The 14,551-nt window shown below is 38.8% G+C and overlaps 1 protein-coding gene across 1 annotated transcript; it reads right to left on the bottom strand.

Annotated features, from left to right (window-relative positions):
• Window positions 1-3,487: 3,487 nt before the first annotated feature.
• Window positions 3,488-13,948, bottom strand: pall (F-box protein pallbearer). Its single transcript, XM_034981688.2, has 9 exons — window positions 13,697-13,948; window positions 12,501-12,628; window positions 11,851-11,971; window positions 11,168-11,360; window positions 9,843-9,958; window positions 9,289-9,376; window positions 7,488-7,577; window positions 6,453-6,569; window positions 3,488-5,116 (listed from the first exon to the last, which is right to left on the bottom strand). The coding sequence occupies exons 1-9, from the start codon at window positions 13,778-13,780 to the stop codon at window positions 4,848-4,850; spliced, it is 1,206 nt and encodes a 401-aa protein (XP_034837579.1). The 5' UTR covers window positions 13,781-13,948; the 3' UTR covers window positions 3,488-4,847.
• Between the last annotated feature and the right edge of the window lie 603 nt (window positions 13,949-14,551).

Below are 14,551 nucleotides of genomic sequence, written 5' to 3' on the forward strand. Positions count from 1 at the left end.
TTATTATATTCATTTATAATGCAAAATATGAATAATATGTACCTAAATTGAAAATTTATGAATGAAATATATATGAAATTTAAAGGTGGTATTTTAAAACAATGGCTAATTCAGTTTGTAGGTAGGTACCTACTCAATCTAAATCTAGTGCTATCTTTTTCCACAAGGAGCGTTATGAAAAGGATAGCAATATATTTAGACCCGTCATTTTAGTTTATTTTTGAAATTGTGTACAATAGAATTAGCCTCAGTATCGACAGCTATAACTACCCATATTATAAATGCGAAAGTGTTTGTTCGTTTGTCCTTCAATCATACCGCAACAGATTGACGTGATTTTTGCATAGATACTAGTTAAAAATTAAGTGAAATGGGCTACTTTCTATCGCGGAAAATAATAGCTCCCATGGGATTTTTGAAAACCTAAATCCACGCGGATGAAGTCGCAGGCTTCAGCTATACGAATATATAAATTATATTATATTCTACCTATAGTAGGTAGGTACCGGAGAATTTAATTTCCGAGAATCGAACCCGTGACCCGTGCTCCATGTGAAAGGTCACTGAACAGCCTGACAGTAACATTTATGTGAAAGTGCGTCTGTCTGTAACCTTTCAAGACTAAACGATTTAACTAACCTTGATGAAAATTGGCACAAAAAATATCTTGCCATGACAGACAAAATGTTATTTTTTTGCGCAAGGAAATATCTGTCATAAGAAAAGAATTTCAGTGTGACAAGCATAAGGCTCTCTTGGCACTTGAATGACATTGACAGGGGGGCGCTGTTGAAGAACAAAGGTTCAAAGAAATTTTCTAAGAAATTAACTTCGTATGCAAAGGTTTGAGACTATTCAAACAAGAACAAAGTGGACACTTGACGGCAACGTTAGTTCCGATTTTCGCCACGCGCCAAGATAGTATTGTCGCACTGTACGTTTATTGTTCGTTCATCGTAACTTGACGCGTGAGAATATGTTGGCACCATTGCAAATCACACAACAATAACCCCTAACATCTAAGGAATAAAGCCTATGAATAAAGCAAACAAAGCAATGACGCCAACTGCCAAAATATATAACGCGTCAAGTTACGATGAACGTACTATAAATAAAACAACGATATTTATAATTTTAAAATTTTATTTCTACACAAGAGTATTCCTTTAATACTTTTATTTTTAATTCGGTTAAAATAAAACAAAGAGCTAATCGAAATCTTTTATAACAATCTGTCTAACCTTTTATTAATTTAAAATCTAAAAACCTTACTTAAATAGGTACTTAAGTTTTTTTACTTAAGTGAAAATATCTGATAACAAAACTATGTATAAAAATCAGTTTAATATTAACTATAAGAAAGAAATCTTCTAAGTGGAAATCGCGCCCAAGTATTATATGCTATCGGTACTTTGGACGTTTAAAATGATATCATCATCATGATGAACCCATCGCCGGCTAACTACAGAGCACGGGTGTCCTCTCAAAGTGAATAGGTTTTAGCCATAGCAGTAGCAAACGTTGCAGTAGCGACAGCAACGCGACAGCAGTAGCAATGCGACAGTTCATTTGTTGTCTCTCTTCTTCTTCTTATTTTGCTTTGTGGCTATTGCTGTCTCTCTCTAGTCGCTGTTACGTGTGACGTTTGACAGCAATGATCGCGAGATTTACGCCTGTCGCGAGATACGTAATCACCCCGCCGTGCTCTGTAGTGGGCCGGCGATGGGTTGATCATGATGATGAATACTTATCTTGTTTGCACATTTTCAGATTTGGTGTAAAATAACCCAAAAGCCAAGGAATTCAACGTCCCTGTCAACACACACACTACCTTACGAACCGTTTCACTCAAGAAGTACACTTATAACTTACGGATAGTTAAAATATTACGTTTGAACACATTTTTTTATGTTTAAATAAAAAAAAAAAAATGTTCACATAAAATAATAAAAATACAAAAAGCGAGCGGTTTAGCAAAATGTCCATCTACCCAAGACACGGGTCTGCCCGCGAAATTCAAATTTATTTGGTTTTTCACAATTTGTAAACTAACGCGACAAAGAAGACTTATGGCATTCAAATTTCGCCCCTAGCAATATCATCTTCACAGGCTTATATAAAAATCTTTACTTAAAAGTGTCCAGTTTAAGAAATTAGTCAAAATAATGACTAATTTTTGAGCTCACTTCAAACTCATTATTTTGACTAATTTCCGTGGCTTCCACCTTAATGTTCTTTTTCACCATGGGCTTGGAATAGCTATACCGTATCCGCGGAACGAAGTTAATATAGCGCTCTCTCTACCTAATTCCATACGAAAAAAGAGAGAGCGCTTTACTAAGTTTATTCCGCGGATTAGTTAGTATAGCGCTCTCTCTGTTACGTACCCATACAAATGATAAAGGCAAACAGAGAGAGCGCTTTACTAAGTTTATTCCGCGGATTAGTTAGTATAGCGCTCTCTCTGTTACGTACCCATACAAATGATAAAGGCAAACAGAGAGAGCGCTTTACTAAGTTTATTCCGCGGATTAGTTAGTATAGCGCTCTCTCTGTTACGTACCCATACAAATGATAAAGGCAGACAGAGAGAGCGCTTTACTAAGTTTATTCCGCGGATTAGTTAGTATAGCGCTCTCTCTCTTACGTACCCATACAAATGATAAAGGCAAACAGAGAGAGCGCTTTACTAAGTTTATTCCGCGGATTAGTTAGTATAGCGCTCTCTCTGTTACGTACCCATACAAATGATAAAGGCAAACAGAGAGAGCGCTTTACTAAGTTTATTCCGCGGATTAGTTAGTATAGCGCTCTCTCTGTTACGTACCCATACAAATGATAAAGGCAAACAGAGAGAGCGCTTTACTAAGTTTATTCCGCGGATTAGTTAGTATAGCGCTCTCTCTCTTACGTACCCATACAAATGACAGAGGCAAACAGAGAGAGCGCTATGTTAAATTCATCCCGCGGATATGGTATAGATAGATACCGCAAACCATTGACACAGAATTACTATATAAATCAGTGCCGCATTAAAAGATAACTAAAGTATAATAAAACAATGCTTATCTTTACTTTTTATAATTTGCCTTACCAGAATTATAATTTATCTTAACCGTGAAATTAATTTTAGGGGGTTTCTTCGGTTACATCACCATCATTTTGACGACCTCCATGGCGCAGTCGTGAGCGCTGTGGTCTTATTAGTGGGAGGTCCCGGGTTCGATTCCTGGCAGGGGTTTGGAATTTTATAATTTCTAAATTTCTGGTCTGGTCTGGTGGGAGGCTTTGGCCGTGGTTAGTTACCATCCCACCGGCAAAGGCGTGCCGCCAAGCGATTTAGCGTTCCGGTACGATGCCGTGTAGAAACCAATGGGGTATGGGTTTAATAAAAACTGCCATACCCCTTCCAGGTTAGCCCGCTGGAATACTCTTCCACGATATGTGTTTCCTACCAATTACAACCCGGGTATCTTTAAAACAAGAGTGAATAGGCATCTTCTAGGTAAACGCGTCCCATCTTAGGCCACATCATCACTTACCATCAGGTGAGATTGCAGTCATGGGCTAACTTGTATCTGAATAAAATAAAATAAATCAACGATTTCTATATTATGTGTACAAAATGACGCGCCGTTATAACTTTGTGTCAATTTTCATGTCAAAAGTATGATTTTCTCAGACTAAGAATAAGGAGACTTGTCAAACGCGTATACCCGAAAGGGACAAAACAACAAAATTTATTTTGTTGTTTTGTTAATACTTACGTAAGAAAGGTTGTTTCATTATTTGCGTTCGCTACAACTTTTACACAGCAATGCAACATAAATGGCTTCTACACACCTTCAATACTAAATTTAAAACAGAAAACTAAATAAAAACTCGTAATATTCGCAATAAATTACTATCACAGCGGTTTGTTGGGCACAAACTACAACGTGCCCAACAAAAAAAAGCTAAACTATGACAAAGACAAAAAACTGTGTTTATGTCTCTATCACTCTTCAGAGCTTTTCTATACACCTAGCTTGCTCTAACAAGGTATTATTATTTTAATGCCAAATCTACCTTGATTCTTAATCTGAGATGATTTTAGTTCTTATTTTAAAAATGAACCGCACTATTGACTTGACAATTCATACATAGATTTAAAATGGTGCATGAGAAGTCATTTCGTACGGACTATAAAACACTGCGCCAGTATCTATGTAGTCTGTGCCGTTACAGTACTATAATATGTGCCGCAAATTGCTATTGTGCTGGAACCATGTCTCTTTAACATCGAAATGACGTCATTTTGATGTCAGCCGAAATAAAAATATACCATCAGCTCGAAACTTCATTCTAGTGCTGAGATCACTAAAATGGCGGCCACGCGCATTAGCAATTTGGACTTATCACTTTTATAAATTCGCCGACTAAAGCTGAATGTACAATGAAATACAGACCTTATTGCTTGACGTTAGGATTCTAAACACAAGAACAGCAGACTAGTGCTATCTCGCTCATTATTAGCGCCTACAAGACATGGCGCGTAGGCAACAACCAATAGCAGACGGACGCGCGCTATGATTGGCTGAGATATTTTCGCGCCATTCAAAAATAAAATTTCTGCGCAGGTACATTGGCGTAACTTACAAGTGGTAGTGCTGTACAGTACGCGGCCGAAAGTAATGTACATCGACCTTTAGACGGAGATCTGTCATTGAGACCGACAAAACATCATATAGGTATGAGTGACAGAGACAACGCTCTACAAAACTGAAATGTCATTCTCAAGGCCGATGTACATTACTTTCCGCGTACTGTACATGCAATCAATAAAATCACTGAAATAGTATTTTTATTTAGTCTGTTTTCCGCTTCTTAGCTTCGATTTCTTCATGTTCAGTATTCGACATACGCTTGAGTTTCCCTTCGAAGCTTTTGGACAAATTCGATAGATGGCGTATCTCGTTGGTGATCCCCCGGATTTTGGCCATTGTGGACTGGTTTTTGGTTTTGGAGCTCTGGGTCGATGTGGAAGGACCCGGGTTCTGGTCCGACTTGGGGTCCAGATCCTCGGATAAGCTGGGCAGCTTTATTAGAGGTTTCCGTGGCTTTATGTTCGGTAGAGCTGGAATACAATTATTTTTAATATTACCAAAACTTTCACTAATTAGGGTTCCGTACCTCAATAAGCTGTGATAGCCTATTGGTTAGGACGTCCGCCTTCTAATCGGAGGTCGGGGGTTCGATCCCGGGCACGTACCTCTAACTTTTCGGATTTATGTGTGTTATAATTATCACTTGCTTTATCGGTGAAGGAAAACATCGTGAGGAAACCTGCATGCCTGAGAGTTCTCCATAATGTTCTCAAAGGTGTGTGAAGTCTACCAATCCGCACATGGCCAGCGTGGTAGACTATGGCCAAAACCTTTTTACTCTGAGAGGAGACCCGTACTCTGTAGTGAGCCGGCGATGGGTTGATCATGATGATGATGACCTCAATACGACCGCGTGGTTTAGAATGTGCAGGTAAAGCCCTTTCATATGCTACCCCACTTGGTATAGTTATGTTACTTTAATTAATTTGATTTTTTAATTTTTCATTTATTTAATTTAATTTAAATTTTTTGGGATGTAATCACAAATTCAGAGTTTTCGGATTTATTCCTTTACTTGTGCTATAAAACCTACCTACCTACCAAATTTCATGATTCTAGGTCAACGGGAAATGCCCTATAGGTTTTCTTGACAGACAGACAACAAAGTGATCTTATAAGGGTTCCTTTTTGAGGTAAGGAACTCTAAAAAGGAGGACTTTAGGAAAGTTAAGACTTAAGTTATTACACTACCCGGCAGGAAATATTGTACATCGACCTTAAAGAGATACCGCTTTCGATGAGCTTTGTCCCGTCGTCGAGACCGAGAAAACGTCAAGTAGGTATGAAAGACAGAGACAACGCTCTACAAAGCCGAAATCCGTACCCTTATATAAATGCGAAAGTGTGTTTGTTTGTTGGTTTGTTGGTTTGTCCTTCAATCAGGTCGCAACGGTGCAACGGATTGACGTGATTTTTTGCATGGGTATAGATAAAGACCTGGAGAGTGACATAGGCTACTTTTTATCTCGGAAAATCAAAGAGTTCCCACGGGATTTTTAAAAAATCTAATTCCACGCGTACGAAGTCGCGGGGATCAGCTAGTCTAAATATATAAAAGGAAAAGATGACTGACTGACTGACTGACTGGTCTATCAACGCACAGCTCAAACTACTGGACGGATCGGGCTGAAATTTGGCATGCAGATAGCTATTAAGGCGTAGGCATCCGCTAAGAAAGGATTTTTGAAAATTAGGGGGTGAAATAGGGGTTTGAAATTTGTGTAGTCCACACGAACATAAGCTAGTCTCATTGCAAAGGTCGATGTACAATATTTTCTGCCGCGTACTGTACGTAGTATAACAAACCTTTAGCCTGATTCCTCTTGGATGTACCAATGGGCAGCACGGAGAGGTCCAGCTTGATCTGGCTGCCGAAATGGCGGAGCGGTTGAGATCCTGACGCGGCGTCACTGGCTGCTGTGGCTGAAAATTGGGATGAAAACGTTGAGAGGACAATGGAAAATGTGATGATACTAGCTGATGCCCGCGACTTCGTAAGCGTGGATTTAGGTTTTTAAAAATCCCGTGGGAAATCTGATTTTCCGAGATAAAAAGTAGCCTATGACCTTCCCGGGATGTAAGCTAACTCTGTACAAAATTTCATTAGAATCCGTTAAACTGTTGGGCCGTGAAAAGCTAGCACAGGCAGACAGACAGACAGACACACTTTCGCATTTCTAATAGTAGTATGGATTATTAAATACTAGCTGGTGCACGCGACCTCATTCCAGTTATCAACTTAGATCAATGTTGCTTAACAATCGCAATCTAAATATATAAAAGGAAAAGGTGACTGACTGACTGACTGATCTATCAACGCACAGCTAAAACTACTGAACGGATCGGGCTGACATTTGGCATGCAGATAGCTATTATGACTTAGGCATCCGCTAAAAAAGGATTTTTGAAAATTCAACCCATAAGGGGGTGAAAGGAGATCGCCCGTGAACGGGCCCTCTTTTGTGGCGTCGTGTCAAAACTTAATTTTTTTTTTTTAAATGTGTTATTTTTTTACGATTATGTTTTATAACGACTTTTTTCACTCTATTATTGAAAATATCCACAATTACAGTTAGAATCGTAAACATGCATTTATTTTGAAGAAGTATTAATTAAATATAACCGCAATATCAGCAATATAAAAAATAAGATTTCTTTATAACTAGGGTGAATAAATAGAAATCGTTTGCAGAATATAAAGAGTTAATTATTTGTCTACAAAATAAAATTAAAACCATGGCGACATAACAATTATATTAGGGGGGGCCCAAAGCTCCTAAGAAAATGGGCAATCTCTTTTGTGTAATAAGCTAGTATAATACAGATGGACCAATGGCTCACCCGCGATAGCTTTCCCTCCGGCCGCCTGGTTGGTGTGAGTGAGTTCACTGTACTTTATATCGCACTCCTCTATACGCTTCTTGAGATCCGCTGCGAAAAAAAATATCAACTTAGTATCAATCTACAATTTTAGAATTATTACAAAGCATTGCAATACAATTAACCAAAAGCTTAATTTGCTGTAATCCGCTGAAACAGGTCGAATCTGTATGGTGCAACATGCAGCATGCGAAATGCACCGCCCGCCCTCCCACTGCTAAACATGCAGGAAGAAGCAGCCACCAGGCAAGCAATACGCACCACCACCACGCAGCACCACACAAATCCCAAACACAATCGACGCACGTTTCGCCCCGACACCGGAGCACCCTCAGGAGATGTAGACCTTACAATGAGTGCATTGTAAGGTCTACATCTCCTGCATGTTGCACCATACAGATTAATAATAATAATAATAAAAACCTTTTATTCAGCCAAATTTACAAATAGGTAGAAACAGGTAGGGTGCCGTAGTCCCTGATCTCGACCTGACCTGTAGATTCGACCTGTTTTAGCGGATTATAGCAAATTAAGCTTTTGGTTCATTGTATATCATGGACTTCCGCAAAGTAACGCCTGCTTCTATACAACAAAGCATTGCAGCAATAATTTCTATGACTGTGCTAAATTCAACTTTACACCTCTAACAGTTTCTATTACTAGCGATGGGCGATTGTTGCAAAAAAACAATCGAATGAGTCGAATTGAACAATCGATTTCGAGCGACAGAATCTGTAGGGCGATTTCGTAAAACCTCCATCAATCATTATTACAATCTCAATTGTTGTGATTGGCTGAATTTGTGCTTATCTTGTTGCAACAATGCACTGAAGCCAATAGTAAATAGAAACGATAAGAATAGAAACGCTTTGCGTCATCATTTCTTATACGCATGGCTATCTTGTCTCTAGTCTGGAATACTCCTAGATCAGTGTTTCCTGTCAATTATAATCCGGGTATCTTTAAAACAAGAGTGAATAGGCACCTTCTAGGCAAACGCGTCCCATCTTAGGCCATATCATCACTTTCCATCAGGTGAGATCGTGGTCAAGCGTGCGCCTATAACGAAAAAAAAAAGAGACAGCTTAAAATACACTAGTTGTCGTACATGATATATATAAAATTTGATTTTGATTTCACTTGACTGTGTGTGCCTTCACAAAAAAAAAACAAATGAAAATTGACAGTCGATTGTTCAAAAGTTTGATATATTAGATTGTTAAGTCTACGAATGCAGAGCGCATGATCTGAGACGAATAAATCAAAAATCTAAATTAATTGCGCAATTATTGCATTCTATTTTCGATTCATTCGTCCTAGACCCACGCGCTAAGTTACAATCGAACAATCGATTGTTTTTCGATTGTTCATAATATGTAAATTGAATAATTCAATTGTTATTGGAATGAATCACCATCGCTAACAGACAGGCAGACGGAGTGGACGAAACTTTTTTTATTTTTGTTTAATTCAGATACAAGTTACAGTGTGTGTCCACGATTAAACTTCCCGATTTTTTTTTAGTTAAGTAAGCCCTTGACTGCAATCTCACCCGGTGGTAAGTGATGATGCCGTCTAAGATGGTAGCGGGCTAATCTGGAATGGGTATGGCAGTTTTTATTAAACCCATACCCCATTGGTTTCTACACGGCATCGTACCGGAACACTATATCGCTTGGCGGCACGCCTTTGCCGGTGGGATGGTAACTAACCACGGCCAAAGCCTCCCACCGGACAGACAAACTATACACTAGAACATTACCTATAGAGTTGTCTTGCTGTCTCTGTCGTTTGGTCATGTCTCGGATAGCTTTGTGTTGTTTCCACGCGATCTTCTTGTAGTCCATCATCTGCAAATCAAAATAGTTCGGGTCTTTGGAAATAAAAGGTATTGTAATAAATAAAAACAAACATCAACTTTTCTCAACAGATCTTGTTTTTAGGGTTCCGTATCTCAAAAGGAAAACAGGAACGATGTATATATGTACAGTAGACGGCTAAAAATTATTGTACATGTTCTGGGTAGCACGTATATTATTACTATGTTATATTACTACTGTTTTTTATCCAAGCACTGCGTGCTACTGTTTGTTGATCCGAATAAATAAAAATAAAAAATAAAAGTACATCGACCTTTAGAAAGGGATTTTGGCTTCGTAGAGCGTCGTCTCTGTCACTCATACCTATGTGACCTTTTTGTCGGTCGCAACGACAGAGACAACGCTCTACGAAACCGCTATCTCTTTCCAAAGGTATTACAATATTTCCAGCAGGGTACCGCACTTACTTGATGGTGAAAAATGTTAGAACTCTTACCCGTTTGTGGTATTTCTTGTACTGAGCGGCGAGATACAATGACAGTTTCGCGTTTAAGATGGACCTCCGACGCAGATGCAGCATCTCTTGCCGGGCCGCTATGGGCGCTAGTACCGCTGGGAAAAACACATTTTACTGATTTATTGGTACTGATTCTGATCACAACTAAATTTTAGAGTATTCGCATCCTCTTCTTCTAAATATATAAAAGGAAAAAGTGACTGACTGACTGACTGCCTGACTGAATGACTGACTGACTGATCTATCAATGCACAGCTCAAACTACTGGACGGATCGGGCTGAAATTTGGCATGCAGATAGCTATTATGACTTAGGCATCCGCTAAAAAAGGACTTTATTAAACCCCTAAGAGGGTGAAATAAGTGTTTGAAATATGTGTAGTCCACACGGACGAAGTTGCAAGCATAAGCTAGTACAATATGAAAAGGACAGACACAGTTTGACAGTTTTAAATTTAATTTAGAGATTTCAAACCTCGTGACTTTAGCTGCCAGTCGCGAGCCTACTGTTTAAATTTGTAGCGTGCACTAAAATTTTGAGTCTTTAAATGTAAAATAATTCATGTTCCGTCCTTTTTTAGCAATAATAAAAAGAAGAGGATGCAGATACTCTAAATTTAGTTTAGCGACAAACAACAGAATCAGCGTCATTGAGTTACTAAATGATGCCCGCGACTTCGTCCGTGTGGATTTAGGTTTTTATAAATCCCGTGGGAACTATTTGATTTTTCAACATAAAAGTTGCCTATATCAATTTCCAGAATGCAAGCTCCTCTGTATCAAGTTTCATACAAATCGGTTAAACGGGAATTCTTTGGTTTTTTTTTTTTTTTTTTTTTTAATAGAAAGATTAGCCATTTTTTTTTAATGACTAATATTCCCCTTTCCTCTCCAATTAAGCGTCAAGCTTGTGCTAGGAGTAGGTACGACAATAGTGCAACGGGCGGGGTTTGAACCGTCGACCTTTCGGTTTTCAGTCCACTCCTATACCGGTTGAGCTATTGAGGCTTTGTCGTACTTATGCTTACCTGACATGTTCTAACACTGATACAGCCTCATTCCTTTTTCTTGCCTACTATAACCTGTTCTTAACTTGCGTTGTTCGCGGGCGGGCGGGCGGGCTGCGAGACGCCCTCTTGCGGACGCTTGCGGAAGGCGTGTTTTGGATGACTCCACGATGATTAACACGCAAATACATATGAATTATGATACCTTGTTTTTTACCTTGTCACTTTCTTGCCTCTTTTCAGTGTCACACTGAGAAAGTCTAATTCCTCTCTCTTGCCAATTCTTGCCTGTTCTTACCTTGCGTGGTACGCGGGCAGGGCTGCACGGCGCCCTCTTGCAGACGCTTGCGGAAGGCGGGCGATATCTTATCATCGAAATGCTCGATGGCCATACTGGAGATGTCGCGCAGTTCTTGCAACACTTCGTGAGCGCGCGGCGGCGTTTTGGATGACTCCACGATGATTAGCACGCGTCTTATCTCATCGATTACCTGGGAATTTTCAAAATCATCATGTTCAAACCATCACCGGTTCACTATTGAGCACAGGTCTCCACCTCCCATAGCCTCACCAACCTCTCGGTTATATGGGCCGAATCGCAAGAGGGCGCCTTTTCGGTACTTGCTCTTGGCATTTTCCCGGGGCGCAGGGGTCCCTTACGCAAGAACCGTCGAAGGGAGGCGCCGCGCCGTTCGTTCGTATATTTCTCGGGTCTACGTGACCAGAGGAACCCGACCTGCGGGGTGATTCAGTGTCTAACACTGAATGATAGTCACCGAGCTCGTTTTTTGATCCGTTTTCTACGAAAAAATATTTTAATATCACCCAGTAAAGCAGCAATGTAGAACCAACCAACCTCGGTGGCTATCATTTAGTATTAGACACTGAGATAGCGAATCACCTAGCTGGTGCTATGACTATAAAGCCAGCTGCAAAGATCAAGGGTGACGTCACACTGTATGTATTGACATGGATACGTACCCGTCCTGGTATGAAGCAGCATAATCCATTGTCTATGAACTTAGTGTACGTCATATTGAGCATAGATATACGCGTCTCTATGGATGTAAGGATATCACAGTGTCGAGATAGTGGATGGTATCTGCAAGAAAATACTATAGTAAATAACTAGAGTACGCGACAGGTCGAGATGGCAACCGGGGTATGAGGCGGGGGGACGCCCCGCAGACTCGCACGTCACCCACGCTCACCCGCATCGAGTCAGCGCGGGACCTGTGTGGGCGTGGGTCCCCACCCCGATCTCGACTCGACTCGGGTCATTACCCCGTGTACAACGCGGTACTGACTCCGAGTAGCCTACTTACGCAACGTTCGTTGACCTCTAGCGTCAGTCAGGTGTTGTATTTGCAATATATCGTGAAGTTTTACAAAATATAGGTTTTTTTTGCGATTGTTTGGTGATATCATATCAGTAATCATCAGTACTATCACCTGTCTTCATTTTTGCCAGCGTCTTGGTTACACCTTGTATACTTACAGATTAATAAAAGTGGCATAGGCAGGAAATGAAAGCATGTGGTAGCAAAGTTTATATTTCATGGCCGTATGTTGTGTTGTGTTTATTAAGTAAATTAAAAATCTAGGACCTGCAGAAAAGAGAATGAAAATACCTGCGTTCAGACTCCCTCCGAGGTAGCTGGGCCTTAACACTCTTGAGTGCTAGGGCATGACGTCTCTCGATCATAAGGAACCCTCTGTTCAATATTCTCTTGCAAATGTCATTAAACTCTTTTGACACCTGAAATACAGACAAAAAGTTATTTCATTATCATTAATTACCTAGGCATCTTAGGCTGCATCATCACTTGCCACTAGGTCTGATTTGGTACAGAGATAGCTTGCATCCCGGAAAATCAAAGAGTTCCCACAGGATTTTCAAAAATCGAAACTGACGTGGACGAAGTCACGGGCATCACCTAGTTATGTATAATTAAGGTCTGACATACTTAAGTTTTCAAGAATTTTGTTACATCTACACTAATATTATAAAGAGGAAATATTTGTATTTTTATATGTGTGTAACGAATAAACTCAAAAACTACTGGACCAATTTCAAAAAATTTAATAAACTTATGAAATAAATCTGTGTACTTCATGATAGATATTAAGTCTATGTAACATAAATTATTTCAAGCCTGCAACCAGTTTCCAAACAATATACAAACAAATGTAGTGTTACATAGACTTTACCAGAACCTACCAGGTAATCATGGATTCAAAGAGAAAGGATTTCATTGTAACATAAAAACTATTAACACAATAATTAACAAAATATTCTTTAATCTCTATAATGTTATTTTATAAACAACTAGCTTGGTCCCTCAGTTTTGCCTCTGTGTATTTCGAATTTAGTGAGCCAATTTTGATCAAAATTAGAGCAGTTTTTAAAGCTTCTATCTTCTAACTTGTTAGTTTTATCTTAATTAGTCCAGGAGTTTGTATGTGACACGAATATAAACTATATTAAACACAACCTAAACATTATTAAACATAGGTAGGTAGGAAGAATGTTTAATATTAAATTTCGTCACTTAAACAATTATTTAGCATATCAGCATTTCCTAGTTTTTGAATTAAAGCTAACACATACTAAGGTTACTATAAGGTCTTATTTACTATAGTATAGCTAAGATTATAGAGATATAAGATTCCATGTCGTTATGTGTTACTTTATTTACTATTTTTACTAGGCTCCTATTAGATCATGGATACTATGTAATATTTTCCAGGTTATTCAATTTAAAGAGGTAGTTACACAGCGCAGTTTAAGAATATTGTCACGTCTATAAATAAAAATCGAACTTACCAGTCTGTTCTTTGCAATTTCATCGAAAGATAAATACGAGAATATATTTTCTATGACGAGTACGGGAAGCCCCAACAAAGTCATTTTTCTCACTGGGTTTAGTCTACAAAAGAACACCTTTATATCACATCTGTGAGATAAAAACTAATTAAGTTAACTTTGAATAGGCAATTATTGAAATCATTTTAACGAGGTTTAAAACAAAGCCACAAGCACCGACCAGAAATAAAAGGCCACAAGCGGAACTACGAATTCGCGACGTTTCTTTTCTTTGGATGAGCAATCGACTCAGTGTTGCCACTTATGATTTTAGTTTTACCCTATTTACTGTAGGAATGTAGGAAATCAGTCTATTTAAATAAAAATACCCTCATATTTTCACGTTTTTGATATAATTTCATGACTAACTACTTATAATTTTAATTACCTATTTATTTAATTAATGCATTCCAATATTAATTACATAGGTAATTAATTGAAATTCTTATTATAAGTCCCGCAAATTGCTAATGACGTCAGCACTATACTGAAGTTTCGAGCTGATGGTATATTTTTATTTCGGCTGACATCAAAATTACGTCATTTAGATGTTAATGAGACATGGTTCCAGCGCAATAGCAATTTGCGGGATTTATACCTACACTATAATGACAATATAAAATATTAGAACCCCGTTGGGGCACAGCAATTTTAGCAAGGAGACGGCGAGGTAGCCTAGTCGTTTATTTTATAATAGGCTTTTTCGATTAACAATGTTTTCAATGAATCAATGAATGCTAATTACTCTCGATTGTTTTAATGTGGTCAGGAATTTTAGTCTAGATTTTTACACACATCGAGATGGGACCAATACTG

The sequence above is a fragment of the Maniola hyperantus genome, chromosome 25, assembly GCF_902806685.2.
Source record: "Maniola hyperantus chromosome 25, iAphHyp1.2, whole genome shotgun sequence".
Taxonomy (NCBI): domain Eukaryota; kingdom Metazoa; phylum Arthropoda; class Insecta; order Lepidoptera; family Nymphalidae; genus Maniola; species Maniola hyperantus.